Raw genomic sequence first — 20,710 nt, 5'->3', positions numbered from 1 at the left:
ACCAAGGTAGTGGGCTGGACTCCCAGGAATGGTTGTGTGTTCGACCATCAATGGTGACACTATCAATTATGGCATATTTTATGTTGTTAAAGCGCAAGGTTGACACGGACAACAGAAGGCACATTTGAAACACACAGCGCAAATAAGATATGCCGTACCAACAATCCCCTATTGCTATCCTCATCAATTATGGTGCCATTGCATTTTTCTCAAACCAAAGTTCGAGGATTTGACTACCGCCAAAGATCATGGGTTTGAGTGCGTTAATTACCTTTTACCAATGGCCATCGGTTACACCATCAATGCTGGCTCCATGCATTTTGTGGCCATTGAAATTTGATCCCACCAAAGGTCATGGATTCGAGTGCCTTAATTAACCTTATCGTAATAAATTCCCTTTATCATGAAAGGTCGTGTGTTCGACTCTCACCAATGGTCCTGGGTTTGACCAGTAATGGTGGCGCCATCAATTTTGGTGCAATATAATTTTGGTCCCACAAAAGGCCGAGGATTCGACTCCAACCACAAATCGTGGGTTAGACTCCCACCAATTGCCGTGGATTCAACTCCCACCAAAGCTTGTGGGTTCAAGTCTCATCAATGGTCGTGGGTAGCTTCATATAATTTTGGTGCCACGAAATTTTGGTCCTACAACGATGGATGGCGTAATGCCAGACATCGGATTTTTCGTCCCAAGAGCCATCTAAAGCGTTCGCTTTGATAAACGGAAAGAAAAGTTGTTGCTCCGAGTAACTGTTCAGCTGGAGATGACACACCAACAGTAAATGGGCTTATCTAGCAGCCGCGCTGTTTTTTTCTGGTAATAATATGAGCTGCAAGCTCTCCAGACTTGCACTAAGCAAATTTCGTAATTTCGTCGATTTCAAATACAATTTTCCTGCACTTTACAGCGTGTTTACTCCAACCCCGCATATAGGTATAACGTAAATATCGCATACGGGCACTCCATATGGCTTTTTACTTATGCAAAAGTGAACTGTAAGCCAGCAATAATTGACATGGCAGCGAGTTACTTCATCTAAAAATACCTCACAGATGTTTTTACCAACCAGCACAGCAAACGCTAATTGTTACCAGTCAACAAAGCAGCATGATACTTTGAGGGTGCATAAACGTTACCGAGCGATGGATATGACGACGTTTATTGGCACGTGGACTTATATATCCTTTCTTTCTGGGGACTGCGTTTCACCCGCTTACTTATGGCTCAATGCAAGACGCGTCTGAATGAGGTGGAACTCACTCGAATGTTATCGATCGTTCTATCCGCTGTCTGTTGTCACGGGACCTTGTGTACTCGGTCGCATGCCCGACGCGAATTGTGTAGTACTTTCTGGAAGGCACGCGAACACCAGTGATGAAGTTGGAACTTTCGGCGAGTGATACACATCAGCAAATGCGCTTGAGCAGCAGACATCTTTTAGACGATCGCCGACTGTGCTCGCCGCTGTCATTGTGCTTTGAATGGAACCTGTCTTTCTGGGCCCAGGTTCACCCAATAAAGAGTCAACTTCGTGATTCACACTTCTGGCTACTGCGTTCTTCTACGTCACTACAACGCGATATAAGGTGGAGGTGCACCGGCGTTAATGTACAGAAAGCCACCACAGAGCCATGACCCAAGCCGGAACCGCGAAGACAACGCCAACGTAGCTCCGGACCAGCGGCCTAGCCGCAAGCTACTAAACCTACCTCCAGAGTACGGACTCCTTCCTGAGAAGACCAGGAAGTGCACAGCCATGACAGCGTTCACCACCACAGCTACAGCGCCAACCACACCCACTGTGTGGCCACAGCCCATGGAGCCACCGACCTTCCGTAGATCACCCCTCGAAGGTCCGGAAAGCTAGCTGGAAATGTATGAAAGGCTCGCTACGTTTAATAAATGGGACAATGACGACCAACTGCGCCCCGTCTACTTTTCCATGGAAGACGCCGCTCAAATGTATTCTGAGAATCGAGAGACAACCCTGATGACATGAGGCCTCTCTTGCAGCACCTTCTTGAACACCTTCAAGAGCGTCGTCTGCAAAGAAAGAGCCAGAGCTTTGCTGCAAATACATGCACTGGCTAACCTCCCTATCTTTGCGTCTATTCCTGCTTCCTCCTCCTCCTCGTCCCCCATGTAGAACTTCTCACTGAGAACATCGCTGTCTTCGCGGATGAGATTATCCGTCTTTTCAAGCACGCCAGCTCAGAAATGTCCGAGGAGAAAAAATAATCCGCTTCCTTATCCTAAACATGCCGAACCGTCGCTGAATTTTTGACCAAGGCAACGGCGATTGAGAGAATCTAGAAGTGCGCACTAGTTATATAGCCGCAAGCGCTCTCGCCCAGTTGAAAAACACAACAGGACATTTTAAGAGTCTGTCGTATTTTGGGACGTTGTTTCTGTAGTTCTGTTGCCTGTAGTTCTGTTGCCTGTAGTTCTGTTGTCTGTAGTTCTGTTGCCTGTAGTTCTGTTGCCTGTAGTTCTGTTGCCTGTAGTTCTGTTGTCTGTAGTTCTGTTGTCTGTAGTGTGACGTCCTGTAGTAGAAAGTTGTGTAGTTCTTGATCAATATTTAATTAAAAATTGACAGAGACGTCCGTAAGGTTATGTAAATTTGTTAGTACAAAAAAGAAAAACATAAAAGTAAAAAAAAATTTATTAAACAAAAACGTCTTCGCCTAGGATTCGAACATGCGACCTCACGCTTCCGAGCCCGGCATCTTACCACTGCACCACCCCTGACTTTTTTTTTCTTTATTACATGGAAAAGAAAACTGAAGGTGTATTACAAAGTGGACACAACTACACACTTAAAACTCAGGCAAACACACACATGCATCCAACAAGTGCATCCAGTCTGGCGGAGGTTCCTGCACAGCGTACACACTTCTTACATACGCAGCACTTTCGCGAAAAAAGGATTTTGTAGTTCGCGGGCTTTCGGCATGGCGATCGCAGAGTCTACTTCTCCACAGGCTATATAAACCAAGTACAATGAACATGTCATAGGGAGGACCACCTGTAACGTTAAACGGTAGAAACCTAATTGAGTATGGAGTTATGTCAATGTCCTTTTTAAGTGTCCGTTGGAGAATGTCCCAAAAAAATACAGCATCCCTACAGTCTATGAAACAGTGATCTATGGTTTCGGCACGTGGACAGAGCCGAGAGTTTGTTGACCATGGCACAAAGCAACCCCTCGAATTCAACCAAGTTTTAACAGGGAGTGTTTCCGAATGTAATTTAAAGAAAAATGTTTTAACTCCAGGAGGCACACACATTTTTCGGACGCGTTTAAGTACATCCTGATAAGGCCGATTTAAATAAGGTGCACGATACAAAGGATCTGGGAAAATAGAGTCAACCAGTGCCGCAGAAATTGCTTTTCGACTCGCTGTGAACACGTACTCCAGGCTGAATCTAACTTTCAAGAAAAGAAATGTATCAACAACCTCCTTGAGAAAGCCCCAAGGAGCCTGTGGGACATCTTTGACATTTGATGACACTACTATGTTAGGAACATAATGAACTAAACGCAGTTGCAACATTTCACGCAAGAACGGATGGTCACTGTCTCGAAAGAAAAACAGGCGAGAAACAATTTGCCTGACGAAGAGGTGTACTAATCCTAGACCACCACGTTCAAGGGGGAGAAACAGATTGTCGCGCCGCATCCATTCACAGCTCGAACTCCAAATGAATGTTGCAAATACGCGATGCAGTGCCTGAAGGCGAAGTCTTGAGCAATGCAGTACTTGGAGCACATACATAAGACGGGAAGCTAAGAAAACGTTACACACTTCAGCACGAAAGAACACGGACAAATTCCGCCCTCGCCATGAATTCACTTTACGTTGAATTTTGCCAACTTCTCCCGACCAATGAGCGTTGCTATTTCTTTAGTGTGAGAGAGGCACACCTAAATAACGCAGATCTTCTTTCCATTGAATTCCTGCGTAATGTGATGGCATTGTGGCCCATAATCCAAACCAAAAACCTGAACTTTTTTCAAAGTTAACGCTTGCGCCAGAAGCAGCACAAAATTCTTCTGTAATTGCAAGAGCAGTGTTTACACTCTTTTTATCGGTACAGAAAAAGGCCACGTCATCTGCATACGCAAGAACCCGCACCTCATTAGTCAGTAATTTGAACCCCTGGAAATTTTGTTCTTTAAGAATGCGCATACAAAGTGGCTCTAAATACAAGCAGAACAGAAGCGGTGACAATGGGCATCCTTGTCGTACTGATGATGAAAGCCTAATTGGATCGGAGAGAGAGCCATTCACTATAAGCCGCGTTGAGCCATTAGCATAACATATCCTCACACCTCTAAGGAGCAGAGATCCGATATTTATATGCTCTAGTAAAGTAAACAGGAATGAGTGATTCACCCTATCGAACGCCTTAGCCAGATCTAGCTGTACCATTGCCACCTGTCCAGTCCCCTCAGCTACACACTCTAGCACCGATCTCGCAACATGAATGTTCGTCTGAATGGACCGTCCCCTGATGCCACATGTTTGATGATCACCGACCACAGATGTTACTACAACTTGCAAACGGTTAGCTAATACCTTAGCAAAAATCTTATAATCCACATTGCATAAGGAGATAGGACGATATCCGTCAACTTTTTGCAATTTCTGTTCATCATCGGTTTTGGCTATAAGGACGGTGTGTCCTTCGTACATTGTGGCGGTTAGGTACCCTACTTCCAAGGCCTCTCGGTACACCTGAAGTAATAATGGCGATAAGAGGGAACGAAAACACTGATAAAATTCGGCAGTAAGGCCATCCGGGCCGGGCGTTTTGCCCTTCGCTAACGAATCGATGCATGAAGTTACCTCATTGATATCAATGTTTTCGTTTGTATAATCGTACTCTTCCTGATTTAACTGGGGCAGCAACGATACAATTTTTTTGGCAGCATCTGTATCCAATGGCATATGGTCTCGGAATAGTTTTTGGTAATGTTCAAAAAATGCTTTAGTTATTAGAGTAGGCTCGTTAACAATGATTCCACCATACTCTATCTCTAGTATTTGTTTAGACAGCGCGCGTCGGCGCTCATCACTAAGGGCCCTACTGCAAGGCTGTTCTTCCAGGAAACGCTGCTCTCGCGCCCGCACTAGTGCACCTCTGTATTTTTCTGCGTTCAAAGTTTGTAACTGTGCCTTGACCTTATGAATATCCTCAATATATTGACCCGGATGTATGCATTCAAGCTCATGCAACTCACTCAAAAGTCTATACAATGCTTTGTAATTATTCTTTTTTTCAAAGGCTAATATTGATGATTCTTCGATAGCTATCATTTTAGCTTCTTGTTTGAATAATTCCCACAAAGCAAAGAGTGGCAAGTCTTTGCGGCAAGACACATGAGCTATAAGCTCAGTAATACGATTTAAGAAACGCTCGCGCGAAAGTAACTGGTTATTAAATTTCCACAGCTCCCAGCACATACGCCGACTTTGGTGCCGACGGCTGCCAAAAGATGCTGAGACTAGGCAATGGTCACTAAAGAATATAGGATGCACAGTGTAACCATGAATAAGAGGTAGCGCGCTAAGTGAAACGTAAATTCGGTCAAGCCTTGCATGCGAGGTACCCTGGAAGTGCGTATATCGACATCCCGCCTTTTCATTTTCCCCAATGTCCACAAGCTGATAATCACATATCAGGCGTTGCAACGCATCACTACTGGGATCATGTCTCAGCTTCAGTGACGTACGATCTTGCGCGTTACATACACAATTAAAGTCTCCAAAGAGGACCAATGCACGATCAGTACAGAAATGATTTTCTAGAGATAAGAAGAAACACTCGCGTTCACGTAACTTGTTCGGGGCATAAACACACACAAATCTAAAGCTCGTGCCACTGATATCAATATCGCAGCAGATTAGGCGCCCTTCCCTATCTGTAAACAAATGTAGGAAATCACACTGTAAATTTTTGCTAACAAATAACATACAGCCTGCGGAAACGCCTACTGCATGGCTGACACAAACATTATAGTCAGGTATGAATGGAGATAGAGCTACTTCTGTGTTTTCGTCGGATTCAATCTTTGTTTCTTGGATAGCAGCAATATCTAATTTTCTATTGCGTAACAAATGAAGAAGCTGTACTTGCCGTCGCTTACTTCGTAAGCCACGGACATTTAAAGTGCCAAAATGGAAGGGAAGAGCGCCCGCCATGATTACCTATGTAGGTGCAGCGTCTAAACGCTGCTCCAGAGGTGCACCACTCCCTTCTCGATGAGGTGATGCACTATGGACTTTTTGGTGCACGTTAACACAAGGGACGTCAGCAGGTGTAGGTGTTCCCCGGAGCGGTTTTGTCAACTTTGACACCTTGGGAACGCGAGCTTCCTTTGCCGAGGGCGATGGGTTGTCGGATGGCGCTGGACGCTTCTTGGCGGCCTCGCACATCAATCCAGATTCCACAGGCAGTGGGCGATCTTGAACTGGTGGAGATTCTGCCCAAGACACAGTTGGTTCGTCGTCAGGTGCCTTAGTCTCCTCCTCGCTCGCAGGCTTCTGGCTGAGGCTAATGTCAGGCGATGACGGTTTAATCTGTTCTTGTCGATGAGTCTCAGGGAGTGTTTCTCCAGTTGCATCCACAACTTCGCTCACGTCCATGAGATGATCGGTGATGGTATCAGCCTCAGCCGGTCTATTTCCACGAAGCTTGTCAGCGTAAGTTCCGACGCATGCATCTGCAGGGTGACCGTAGCGGTGACAGTTACTGCAGCGTGGTGTGCGACACTGTCGCCGGATATGCCCAACTCTGTTGCACCGGAGGCAAAGTGGTGGTCGGCCAGGTACCAAGATAAGGCACTGGTGGCCATATATGCTCAACAGATGTGGCAGATTACCGGCAGAAACGCCATCTTTCAATGTGAACGCCACGTCTCGGTTAGTCATTTGCCAGCCCTCCATGCCGTCACACCGCCACATTTCTCTCGTGATGGACTGCACTGTGCCATATGGCTCTAGCGCTTCAACAATCCGTCTCTGTTCGAGGTGTGGGGGAAGCCAAAGAAGCTTCATCTTGACATTCTTGCATTCCGGGTCAATGACAAGGCACTTGAGGCCTTTCACAAACAACTCGCCTCTGTCGACAAGTTTCGGTTTCGCGATGCTATTAACACATGTTACCAACCACAAATGGCTCATCTGGTATTGTCCAGCGCCGAGGATATCAGTTGCACTTAGCACAGAAAGGAGAGCATCGCGAAAGTCCGGAGCTCGATACGGCCGCCCTGCCAGGTCAGCATGCAGGAAAACTGAATTGAGGACGGTGTTGCCAGTCGGTAGACGAGGAAGAACGACTTTATAATTACCGGAATCGGTAGACGACGGTGGGTGTGATCCTCGGCCAAGGGCCGATGCGCTGTTTCCAGCGGAGCTCATCGCAAACGTGGCCGTTCGAACAAGCCTCTTAATTCTTCTTCTGACCCCTGACATGCTTTTGGAGCGTACGTTTTGGCCATGTAAACAGTACGACGTGCTGATGCGCTGATGTTTACATTTGCATTTTGAGAGCCAAGATCCGCTATCACTCCACCGCGTCAAGTGGCGCATCTCTAGAAGAGCAAGAGTGTTCGTACCATCGACAGGTACATCTTGCAGTGCTAGAACATCGATTTTGATGTACGATATCCTTATTAAATAAGAAATTCAGAAATAGACAACGTTGACTTTTAGGGTTATTACTGCTAGTTTCGACAGTTGTCTCTCGTTCTTTACACTTTTGAGCGCGCATATAATTCGTGTGTTCAATGCAAAATAGGTACATGAACATTCGTGGATGAGAGTTCTTTCTGACAGCATACTGGCTTCTCACGGCAGCACTGTACCAAATTAATGAGACCCGAGCGAGACAGCTTTTCACGCAAACTTTGTGGAACAACCCAAATCTTTTCCGCTTCGCATAGGCTTGTGAAATATTCCTGGGATTTTAACTAATGTGTCAGTGTAACAGCACATGTAAGTCCACAGGCCTGTGTGCCACATCTTACAAAAAAAAAAACGGATACGCAGCCATTCCCGCAGATGGTATGATTTTGATCAGCGGCCGATTTTGAGGAGGCCGGTAGGGCGTTGCTGGTGCCGCGTCGTCACGGCACAATTATAACTATTCGCCACGTCGACTTTATTACCGGTGTCAGTGCCATCAGCATTGCCGGCTTCAGAGAAGCGCGATTGAATACCGCGCTAGAGAAAAGTACAGTGTACACCACCGATGCGAAAACATACAATTTTAAAAAACCGCGATGGAAAGCGCTTCTGTTGCGACTTCGGAACTCTTGGCCGTCGCGATCGAATGTTTCTGCTGCGACGTCGGAATTGGTGTCGTAACGTCGGAGTCGCTGTCTGGATATAAAGCTGTTGTTCCGACTTCAGAACTCTTGTTGTCGCGACAGAATGCTTCTGTTGCGAAATCAGAATTTCTGTCGTAATGTCAGAAATGTCTCGCAATTAAGAAATGTCAACAACTTCTGTCGTACAACAGAATTTCTGTTGTTGCGACAGGAATTCCTTTTGTCTTTTTCAACAAGGCACTACAGAAGCTTGTCGCATCACACAGTTTCAGTGTACTTCTGTTGTCATCATTGGGTACATGTTGCGGCGATAGGTTTCCGTTGTGGAACAGTTCTCTGTAGTACAACAGAAGTTTGTCCATTACTTCAGGAACACTTCTGTTATGACAACTGGGGGCCTGTTGCAATGATAGGCTTCTGTCGTACAACATTTTTCTGTAGTACAACAGAAGTTGGTCGCATTACTTCAGGAACACTTCTGTTGTGACAACTGGGGGCCTGTTGCCACAATAGGTTTCTGTAGTATTTCAACAGCTCTCTGTAGCACTACAGAAGTTTTTCGGGTTACTTCAGGAACATTTCTGTTGGGAAAACAGGGTGCCTGTAGTGATGACAATTTTCTCTGTAGTACTACAAAAATCTGTTGTAGAGCTTCAGCTTTCTGTTGTAACAACAGACATACGACAGACTGTACTTCTGTAGTAGCAACAACAAATGTCTGTTGTACATCAGAAAAGTCTGTCGCTCCATCAGGAATCTGTAGTTACTACAGAAATATCCTGTTGTACGACAGAAATTTCTGTAGTACTACAAAAATCTGTTGTAGAGCTTCAGCTTTCTTTTGTAACAACAGACATACGACAGACTGTACTTCTGTAGTAGCAACAACAAATGTCTGTTGTACATCAGAAAAGTCTGTCGCTCCATCAGGAATCTGTAGTTACTACAGAAAAATCCTGTTGTACAACAGAAATTTCTGTAGTACTGAACACAACCTCTGTTGTCATTTTCAACTGGGCGCCGCAGTGCAACATTCACACACTAGGCTCCGACGACCTCTGCGAGGCTTTCAGGGCCATTGTGCGCAAGAACTGCGCTACATAATCCCTTCGTCGCATCTTCATGTGGCCGCGGCTTCTGGCATGTACAAGGATGAACTTCAATGCTCAGTGGAGTTTCCGAAGGGCAACCCAATTTTGACATCCCGTGTCGGAAGCGATGACCTACGTCGTCATCGCCCGCGTCAAGTCTCCCTTCACGCCCGCGCCAAGGACCTTTAACATCGCAATTCCATCTTCCACTTCGCCACCAGCTCGTCCGCCCATCACCCGATGCAGCCGCGACCCGACAACGCGACCTTACTGCAACGCAAGACAGAAAACCACCGACCTTTTTATACTGCATAAGAAGACCTTCAAACCCGTACAGCTGGAGTACACCCGATAACACAGAGTGGAACCTGAAGAGCTAGAATTACAGTTCATAACTGAAATTACCCAGTGACCTTCGTTATTCCCAAGATGTCCCCGCGAAACACAATTCTCGGCATGGACTACCTGAATCAACAGGGCCTGATTGTCGACGTGAAGTCCAAGTAGATAAATCTATCCGAAGGTCAAGCGATACCACCGGAGAGCGCTCATAGTCACCATGCCTTCAGCGTTCTCGAAGATCATGTCTGCATCCAGCCTCGTTCCAGCATCATTATTTCTGTCAACCCATGCACACGTAGAAGGGGAGGTCGAGGATGACCAACATGTACTGCTCGACTGTGAAGTTGGCTTCGCCAGAGGAATCGTTGTATTGCATGGAGGAAAAGTCAATGTAATGCTGAAAAACTTTAATCAAGAATCTAAACACCTGAACAAGGGCACGAAGATTGCTCGCATGGAAGAAGCTGCAGCAGTAAGCGATACGTTGCCCCTCTCGAATTCAGTCGAACCTGCAACAACAGGCCGTGTTACTGAACCCGCCTTCAATAATAATCAGTCTACCCAGCCATAAGCAACCACAGCTGTAAAGTCTCCTCCACCAATGCCAAGGCTATTTTTAGTCGCCATAAATTATTTGACAAACACCAGCTGCTAAGCAAGCATAATAACGAAGAATGCACTTGACCATTCCTTCAGAGCCATTGCCGACTGGTGACGCATTGACGTGAAGCTACAAACCAACACGTCGGCGAGGTGCTACAGGATGACATCATCCAGCCATAGGAAAGACGTTGGACATTTCCTGCAGTCTCGGAGAAGGAAAATGATAGAATTCTGCGTTTCTTTGTCGATTAGCATCGCCTAAACAAAATTATGGAGAAGGACGTGTACACCTTCCATGAATATACGACGCGTTGAACCTGCTCTTCAATGCATAGTATTTTTGTCGATCGATCTCAAGATAAGCTACTGGCAAATCGAAGCTGCTGAGAGGAATAGAGAGTAAACTGGCTTTTCCACGCCAAACGGCCTCTATGAATTCAAGGAATGCCATTTGGTCTTTTCTCGGCACCCGCCATGCTCCAGCGTGTAATGGACATGGCATTCGCTGGCTTGAAGTGGCTTGAAGTGGCAGACCTGTTTAATCTACATTGATGACGTCGTCGCCATTGCCTCAAACATCCACGACCTCGCTAACCACCTTGTGTCAGTATTAGAGACCATCCAGTCTTCAGGAGTGACCATGAAGTCAGAGAAATGCCGCTTTGCTTACGAAGAACTTCCCTTCCACGGCCACGCCATCAGCAAGTCAGGAGTTCTTCCTGATCCACACAACAGATCAAACATTCGCAGCCCGTCGACAATAACAGATATAGTTTCGATAGAGTTTTCAACAACACATCGAGTTTTCCAACTTATTCAACTTAATTAGCAATTTGATAACTTCATGTAGCAGTACATTTACTGAAAGTTCTTACAATCACCCTATCTATCTATGTAAAACGACACAAATTTTGGATATACTTAAAACAAAAGAATACTGGTATAACAAATGGAGGCCTAATAGGAGTATACTTATAGCAGTGCAGGACGTTTCGCAACAAAGGGGTGTACATAATGAAGGTCCCAAATAGATATTTTAGTTCGCAACGCATGAGTCAAGCTGCCAGTGATTCAAACCAACTGTGGCGAATAGTACATGAGGTTACGGGTACAAAAGTAAAAAGTGTGTTCATCTTCCCTCTGTCGATGCAGACACTATTGAAAACTTCAACACGTATTTTACAACAGTAGGTCGAGCATTAGCCGCTGAGGTACCAGAATTAAATAGTGATATTCTGCCAGCTCCAAATGCAGTAATAAATTCATTTATCCTAGATGAGATAGAACTCAATGACATCATTTCGAATATGTTAAATGCGCCTAACAATAAAGTGTCAGGGCCTGACGGCGTTTCTGCAAGGTTGCTTAAGAAAATATTGATATCCTAGGCTCAGCTTTGCGTCGCACGACCAATCATTCTCGAGACAAGCAAAATATCCAAACCCCCTAAAAATTGGTAAAGTCATTCCAATCCCTAAAGAAGGTGATTCGTCTGACCGCTCAAATTTTAGGCTCATTTCTGTTTTAAGCATAATTAATACTATTTTCGAAAATAACTTATCTCATCAGATGAGAACATTCCTTTATAAGTGCAATGTTCTCCGTCGTCCGCAACACGGCTTTCGACCTCCTTTCTCAACAGCGACTACAGCGATCACGCTATAACAAAAGAAAAATGTGACTTTACTACTATATAAACTAGTAACTGTCATCTTTTCGTAGCTGTCATTGAATATTATTGGTAAAATATGTAAAAATTAAATTATGGGGTTTTACGTGCCAGAGCCACTTTCTGCTTATGAGGCACGCCTTAGTGGAAGGCTCCTGAAATTTCGACCACCTGGGTTTCCTTAAGGTGCACCTAAATCTAACTACATGGGTGTGTAGGCAGATTTAGTCGCCCCCATCGAAATGCGGCCGCCGTGTAGGGATTCAATCCCGCGGACTTGTGCTCAGCAGCCCAATACCATAGCCACTGAGCAACCACGGCGAGTTATTATTGGAAAAACTAAAGCATTGTGCGAACACAGGCAATGTTCTCGACTTCTTATCAAAGTATATGAAAGAGCTATCTCAGGTCGTGAAAACCAATAACATAACTTCTTCAAAAGAAAATATCGTTAATGGAGTGCCACAGGGCCCCTTATAAGCTCCCCTTATTTCTTTTCAGATAAGTTAACTGCAAAAAATAATTCACTCTGTAGAAATATTGATATACGCAGATGATACTTGCGTTATAGTAACTGTTGATTATATTGCAGAATTTAGTCATAAGGTAAATCAAGTGTTAAAGGAATTTCGGACTGGTTTTTAGGCAACAAATTAACAATTATTAGAGAGAAAATAAAATACATTGTTTTTCGGCCCCGCTTCAGAATAGTAGATACTAAACCTTGAAACATACAAATAAATAACATTTTATTGGAACAGACGAGTTCTTATAGATACCTTAGTGTAAATTGTGATAAGAACCTGTAGTAGAAAGTTAATATAAACAGCGTCTGCTCTAGATAATGATCTGGTTCCTAGGGCATAACTCTAGCCGGCGAACACTTTGACACCTCAGTTTTACGACCAATGTCTTTTGATTTCATTTATAGTCACTTAAGGTGTTGCATCGAGTCGTGGGGATAGGCGTATAAAGCCATATCAAATCAGATTACGAAGCTCCAGAAAAGCACCATTAAAATTATGTCTCATTATAAATAATACAATCACACGACTCCATTATTCAACGAATATCAAATATACCATTCGATTACTTACGTCAGCGGAGCATTTTACTATTTGCCTATGGAGTTGTTAGATTCAACCACCCATTCAACTCATACGTATTTCACTCGTGATCCTGTTGTACAAGAAATGCAACTGCAGGTCATTTTATTCTCGCACCATGTAACAATGTATAAGGAGAGCGTATGCTCTAATTCACAACCATTAGTACCTTGAACAAAGTTCCAGCGGGAATCATTAATTCCTCGAGCTTTCCTAATGCCCTGAAACAATATTTTCTTTTTTTGTTAACGGCAGAGTAATTACGAATTCATTGATACATCAGTCTGTACAAAGGAAAAACAATTGTATCTTATTGACCAGTTGCTGCTTATTTTATGTAATTAGCGTGACGTGATTGTGTTGTTTATTATGTATTAAAATGTCATATTGCTCTGGTTTCACTCATTATGTACGTATAGAAATATAAAAAAATATAAATTATCAACCAGTTGAGTGCTAATTGATAAGTGCTTCACATTTTCTGTGGGAAACGTAAAAGATAAAAAGATTCGTAAACATAGTGCACAATAAATTTGAGATAACTATTCACCTGTATTCGAAGTGTGCCCCTTACATTCTCCCTGCGTACTTTGATGTGTGTTACTTCTTTTTCTATTGATTTTCATTTTTTTTTACTTCTCCGTTTACAATCAAGAACCTTGTATATACAATTATTATTACCGTTTCTGTCTTCGTTGCTCTGCTAGAATTTTATTTTGTTTCTTTTTCAGACCTTCGACTAGCCTTCGGCTACAGGTCAGACAAGTGTTTGTTACTTGCGTATAATGATATGGAAAGGAACATTTCGTTCATTCAAGTCATTGCGCAGTTTCTTGGGCTATGTATCTACTACAGACGCTTTTTCGGGAGTTTCTCTCGCATCGGCGAGTTTATGATTCTTCTCACGCAAATATAATTAACGTGGGATTCACTTCAAGTCGAGGCATTTGCGTAATTGAAATAACGCCTGCAGTCATCCGCAGTGCTCGCGTACTTCGACGAAGACGGCCATAACGAAATCCGTTCTCACGCAAGCATTGTAGGCTTCGGTACTCTCCTTGTCCAGAGGGAACACGGGCTTAAAATGCCATGATAACGCGTGTACTTGTTTATCTTTATCGGGTGACCACGTTTCCCCGCATAAATAATGTTATCGCACAGCGCAGGACACGCTTGAATTTATCGCAAGTTTCTGGACAGTGATCGATGGTCCTATCCGTTATCTGTTTTCATCGAACTTTGTGTAATCTTATTTCATCGCGTGACCCGAGTGATGTAAAACTTTCTGGAAGACACACGGGTCCTAGCAATTACTCTGGAACCTTCGATGACAGATGTATAAAAGCCGACGCGCTTGACCCGCTGATCAGTTTTTGGACGATTGCCGAGTGTGTTCGGCGCTGTGGTTGTTCGTTGAATGTAGCCTGCTTTTGAGGGCACAAGTTCGCCCAATAAAACGCTAGTGTCGGTAACCACAGTTCTGCTGCCTTCTTCACCGTCACTACGTGACAATATATTATGCTCGCCGGTCGCTATAGACAACGGAATGGAAATAAATAACAACGAAAAAAGAATGCTTTGCCATAGTTTGGGGTACCATGAAATTCGCTCTTACCTACATAGAAGGGAGTTCAAGGTCGTAAGCGACCATCACGTGATGTGCTGGCTAGCCAATTTGAAGGACCCTTCAGGATGCCTAGCCTGGTGTCGCCTCGGACAGCAAGAATTCGACGTCGGTGTGATGTACAAGTACGGACAAAAACACTCTGATGTCGACTGCCTCTCTCGCGCTCCTATGGATCCGCCGCCGCAAGACCACCAGGACGACGACTCTTTCCTAGGAACAATAAGTTCGGATGACAGCGCTGAACAGCAACGAGTCAACCCTGAGCTAAGATGCCTTGTGGTGTTCTCGGAAGGGAAGACCAGCTTTGTCATAAGGGTATTTAAAAGCAAAGTGTTATTCTCGCAAAGAAAAAAAAAATTCGTCAGTCCGTGCAGTGTGGTTTGCGTTCAGAACTGCGGCCAAAGGTTCTGTTTGCTCTTCATGATGGTCCAATGGGAGGCGATCTCACGTTTTCCTTTACGCTCGCGAGGGTTCTGGAGAAACATTATTGGCCACGCTTGATTGCCGACGTCGCCCATTATGCCAAGACGTACCGAAACTTTCAGCGACGCAAGACTCCACCGTTATTGCCAGCGGGATTGCTACAGCCGATCGAGCCTCCTTGCCGACCATTTCAGCCGATCGCGATCGACTTGCTGTGGTGCTTACCGATGTCAAGATCCGGAAACAAGTGGGTTGTCGTGGCCACCGACTCTCATACCCGTTGCGTAGAGGCGACAGCCCTGCCCAAAGGTAATGAGGTGGAATAGCACATTCTTTGTCGAAAACATCCTGCTGCGACATGGTACGTCAGAATTTCTTATTACCGACAGGGGTATAACTTTTGACAGCGTAGCTTATTCAAGCCATCCTACAATATAACGAGGCTAGTCAACGCAGGACAGCCGCCCGGCACCCGCAGAATAATGGAACGCCTACATATTAGTGTTGTGTTTTGTTGCCGAACACAAGATGTGGGATGCCGTCCCTCTGTATCTACTGTACGTAAACTTCGCTTCCAACACGGCAGTGCGAGAGTCACCCAGCGCCAAAACCCGATACCCGGACTCGTGCGTGTCTCCAGAAAGTACCAACCTCGCCAATCATTTGTTGGTGTGTGGTGCCGTTGAGCGCGCGTCCGACCACGACCTATCACGCGTACAACACGTTGAGTAGCAGCGATTTACATACAAAAGATAGAGTGTTGAGATTTTTCGCGTTTCTCTCTGTGGTATCTCGCACTTTGAGGCACTGTGTGAAACTTCACCGCCTTCGTGATTTGGCCAGTGCGGGTGCACAGATAACCTGGCCGGCGTTGCATGTTGCATTGAATCCCACTTTTGCAACAATGTTCACGCAAAGCTGCGGGTTTGGCTATCGTAATTGCGCTCTGCTGTGAGGTTCCGCCATAGAGTGAGAAAGAGAAGGTGAAACTTTATTCAGAGGAATCTATAGTAACGCAGTACTCGGCGGAAAACGACGAGGCTTCATCTGGAGACAGAAGAGATCACAGATAAGCACAGTATGGTTACTTTCACAATCTTATTGTGTTGTCTCTGCAAGATAGTTGATTTCAGGGTTAATTACGGGAATTGACACGGAGAACTCAATATCCTGCGTCACCATATTTGCATAGATAGCTTGCCGAATGTCATCGGAAAACTGAGACTTTTAGTTAATTAGATATACAAATTTGGATACTTTACGCGCCGAAACAAGGATAGGGTTATGAAGAACGCCTTGGCAGAGAACTCGGGAATAATTCCGATTACCTCTGGTTCTTTAACATGAACCCAAGAGGCGGCAAAAATTGATTTGTTGCATTCAACCACCATCAAAATGCGACCGCGACGGGCGGGATTGAAACTGTAATATTGTACTGCCTATCACAACGCCATCGTTACTGGGCTACCTCGGAGGGTCTGAACGGGTCACCAACATTCATACATACCTATAGTGTTCACGCAAAATATGAAGCTTGTGGTACGCTTTCACCCTCTCCAGTAAAGTACACATCTCTTGTACCAGTCGCGAGCCTTATATAAGCGTCATACGGAAATTCTCGCGGTGTCCTCGGCTAACTTACAGCGCCACCATTTCAAGACTCGCAGAAAATGGGCGCCCCGTCAACGGTAGCATGCTGGAAACGTATAAAACTGCATAATTTACCGGCGCTCAATAAAATTAGAATAGCGCTACTTTAAACAAATGGTTTCGCAAGTAAAAAGGCAGTGATTCTGCGAATTCGCACAAGTGTTTTCTTTGCTGCGTTGACTGGCTGGGAAGGGCAGTAACGCAAACCTGTTCCTCCTCCAGCCTCGAACTGCTGTCTTAAATGGTGCAAAATTCAGCTCGCGGAAGCTTTGTTTTTTTTCCTTGTCAAGGGGGAGGAGAGGGGGGGGGGGGGGGTGTTGCGAGGAAGGGACGTAGTGCGTAAAAGAGTACTGCCCAGTAGATAAAAGAAAAAGTGGTCCCACGCACATGCTCCTCAGAAGCAAAAGCTCAGAGGCACAGGTCTACTTTGTATTAAGCTACCTCGCGTAACATGAGACAGAGCTTTGTACGCGGATGCCAAAGTGCATAACCTTCACAGGTAGGGAGTGCTGTCATAGTTGAAGCCGTTCGACAAAACTCATTGTTTAAACACTTTTCTCTTAGCAGTAATGTAGTCGTGAACTCTGATCAATCAGAACACTTCCCCGGTGCTTCTATTAAGTTCCAACAAATTGCGGGTGGGTGCCTCCTTTTCTTAAAAAGTATCTGTTTCCCCATCATAAAACCACGTTCGCTCTAGTTGCGGCTGACCCCTGCTACTCGCAAGGCAGTAATAGAAGGTGGTGACGGGGGTGGTGTTGCAGTAGGTGGGGTTCACCCCCTGGTGCGTTTTGGCTCCATTTCTCTCTCTGGTTGCGACATCATTTACGCTGTTAGTACTGTTGTCTCATTCACGGCCAATAAATAACTTCAATATAGAAGTTCATATGTAGTGAAGGCTACAGTGTCCGTCACAGCGGATTTTTTATTGCGTGGGCAAATATGTTCGGCACAATTTCGCAAATAATGCGGGTTTCTTGAACCAAATTTTAAGAAATTTTTATTGTAAGCACGTGGTAAAAATGACAGATTATTGAAGTGCATTATTACTCTATTTTGACATTGCACGAATACCCTTATACGTACATTTATATTTTTAGCTTCATTATGCGTTTTATTAGATATTTATCTCTTATAACAAAGTGACATAGAATCGATGACTACTGCAACGGTGCGATGCGATGAGAAGTGTACACACACACACACACACGCACACACACACACACACACACACACCCACACACACACGCGCACCCACACACACACACATATATATATACATACATACATATATATATATATATATATATATATATATATATATATATATATATATATATATATCACAGCCCACAGACGTTACGGAAGAGAGTAAATATGCAATGCACTAAGAGAACATATCAGCTGCTCAGCAGAAAAAAAAGCTCAGTGCCCTTCAACTCTCTGAAGGAGGATCACCAGCGAAACTGTGTATGTGGGCCCCTTAATGGCGAACTGCACCTCCGCCGCCGGTGGGCCCGGTATTGCACTATCTTCAGGATCGGCCAACGTATGGGGAGTGCTTAACGCCTCCTTCGCTTCCGCCGCGAGTGGGCCCGGCATTGTACTATCTTCGGTATCAGCCCACGTATGGGGAGTTTTTTGTGTATGACACAAACATTTCCTTGAATGGTAGAGGTATACACATTGCTGTAAAAATATCGTTTACCCACAGCCTAACCGCATCTATATCCGTCAATTCGGCGATACAGGCAGGTCTAATGGAGGACGGTAAGTGCAAATTGGCTTGGTCAAGTTACGGTCAATACGGCTTATTGTGCTGCTGTGCAGCCCAAAACAACACGGCCTGCAGAGTAGATCCCTAAAAGCGCACCCCCCCCCCTCCTTTCGCGGTATGTGAAGGTCATTACTGATCCTACATGCAATGTTACTGCTATTGTTTTGTTACTTTCTACCTTCCCATTTCATGTCGTCGCTTTCTATGTTTAAGCGGCCGCTCTTCTGTTATGGCCCCGACCCATAATTTGTAAACGTCTGTCGTGGCAGCCGGCGACACCGTCGAAGCCAATCCATAATGCAGCAACAATGTAGGGCGCGAAACTGGAGACTAACTTCGCGTTCGCCATTAGGCCCTGCCTAGACACTGCTCTTTCGGAGGCGGGCATGATATCGCGCAAAAGGCACAAAATCCTACAACTCCCTCGTGTGTGGCGAGGAGGCGACAAGCGACGTCAGCCTTTGGGGGTGGCGGAAGCACGCCTCTATTGATCTGCAGCCTTGTTTATGAAAGCGTAGCCTTTGCACAGCCACACGTACTTATTATTCTCAACTTGCAGTGATTATTTCTCACTCTTTGTCGCCACTTTTGTACATCCTTCAGCGCCCGCCCTCCCTGTACACTGCTGGAGCAATACCGCTTTCTTTGTGCTTTCACTGAAGCGCGAAATGGGCCCACTTTGCTGCCCAGTTGAAAGATATGATTTTATTAAGCAGTGTAAGTTACAAGCACTACATAAATTTATACTGCAAGCACTGGTTGATATCTGAGCAAATTTGGAAGCACAATAAAAATGACAGTATTCATAAAGTAACAGTTTCTGCAATTTAAACAATATTTATTATGATGCGCACTATATGCTCTTGTAGTCACTATTAAAATTGTACACATGAGTATTTATTTATTGCTTGTATATGGATGTGTCAGTTAATTTTATTTGTCTTTCAGTGTACATATAGAGAGTTACGCAAGATGGTGTCGATCCCTCGTTCTTGGCCTAATTGAGATCCCTAACAAAGAGCATTATTCGACATGAAGACTGGTAATTCAATACTAAGATGATCTGCAAAAAATAGAGCGTAAACGTGTCGCTTCACTACGTACAATTTAGATTCCACAGTGTAGGGAAATGTGAAATGCAACCTCAGGTTTCGTTTGCTGCAATACTATACAATGACAACTTTACCCACGTGCAACTTTGCCCTTTAAAAATTTATTTAGTTCTTCGGTTCTATTCTTTCATTATCACCCACTCCTCACCACCGGAAGACGCTTACAGGAACAACGCTTTATGTCGGCTTCCTGAATTTTCTTTTTTTTTTGCTTTTGGGTTTGAAGACAGCGCGCAGCATGCGGTTGTTTTTGCGATGAGGTTTAGGACCCCCCCCCCCCCCCCACCCTGTTTTCCAGACATTACCCGTGACACCCAGGGTGCAAGGATTGCTAGGAAAGCAACCATCATGGTCATTAGGCCTCCCGATTCTTCTGACAGCTCTTCAACGGCGGTAAGCTCGAACAGGGACTCCACTGTTGTTTCACAACATTTATAGATCTGCCTCCGGAGGACTTCAACAAGAAGTAAGCCGATTCCAAAAAAACAGTGAGATCAAGCTAGATTTATAATCACTTAGGGACCAACTATGTCAATGGCGAACCTGAATGCTATGAACAGGTAGTTTTATGACGGAGCTGTTATACGCTAACTTCTGGCGGTTTGTGTGAGTAGGCGAAAAAGATTGCGGCCACCCCAGATCTCAAAGAACTAAAGCATAAAGCAAAAGGTTATTATTGGGTATGCCCCAGCTGCGTTTAAGCGCGTGAAGTGCGAAAACGAAAAAGAATATCCTAATAAAAAGGAAAAACGTAATAGACAGTTTAGTATGGATTGCGGTTTAACGCCACAGGCCCTATAGGCAAACAACTTAACCTTATCTCAGTTCCCTTCCACCCGTGCAACGGGTAGGCCGCGTGCGGTGACGACTGCGGAAGAACAGGAACCCTACGAAGAACAGCGTCGTGAACAGGAGCGGAAATGTGGCTGCGACCACGGGCGGCGCGTAATACGGACGAAGATCGTGCGACA

At 44.8% G+C, this 20,710-nt stretch overlaps 1 protein-coding gene across 1 annotated transcript; it reads right to left on the bottom strand.

The window, feature by feature from the left end:
- Nucleotides 1-1,960: 1,960 nt before the first annotated feature.
- On the bottom strand, nucleotides 1,961-7,443 carry LOC139055676 (uncharacterized). Its single transcript, XM_070533208.1, has 2 exons — nucleotides 6,391-7,443; nucleotides 1,961-2,047 (listed from the first exon to the last, which is right to left on the bottom strand). Exons 1-2 carry the CDS (start codon nucleotides 7,426-7,428, stop codon nucleotides 1,961-1,963), a joined length of 1,125 nt encoding a protein of 374 aa, XP_070389309.1. The 5' UTR covers nucleotides 7,429-7,443.
- Nucleotides 7,444-20,710: the final 13,267 nt, after the last annotated feature.

Source organism: Dermacentor albipictus, chromosome 2 (genome assembly GCF_038994185.2).
Source record: "Dermacentor albipictus isolate Rhodes 1998 colony chromosome 2, USDA_Dalb.pri_finalv2, whole genome shotgun sequence".
Classification (NCBI taxonomy): domain Eukaryota; kingdom Metazoa; phylum Arthropoda; class Arachnida; order Ixodida; family Ixodidae; genus Dermacentor; species Dermacentor albipictus.
The sequence above is the reverse complement of the archived record's forward strand: the minus strand, read 5'-3'. Positions and strand labels throughout refer to the sequence as shown.

Bases quoted from the DNA above. Each gene is read 5' to 3' on its own strand.
- LOC139055676 (XM_070533208.1), bottom strand. From the start codon at position 7,428: ATGAGCTCCGCTGGAAACAGCGCATCGGCCCTTGGCCGAGGATCACAC. The intron at 2,048-6,390 runs GCAAAGGAAGCT...CTTTCTTTGCAG, and splicing joins CCGACAACCCATCGCCCTCG to ACGACGCTCTTGAAGGTGTT.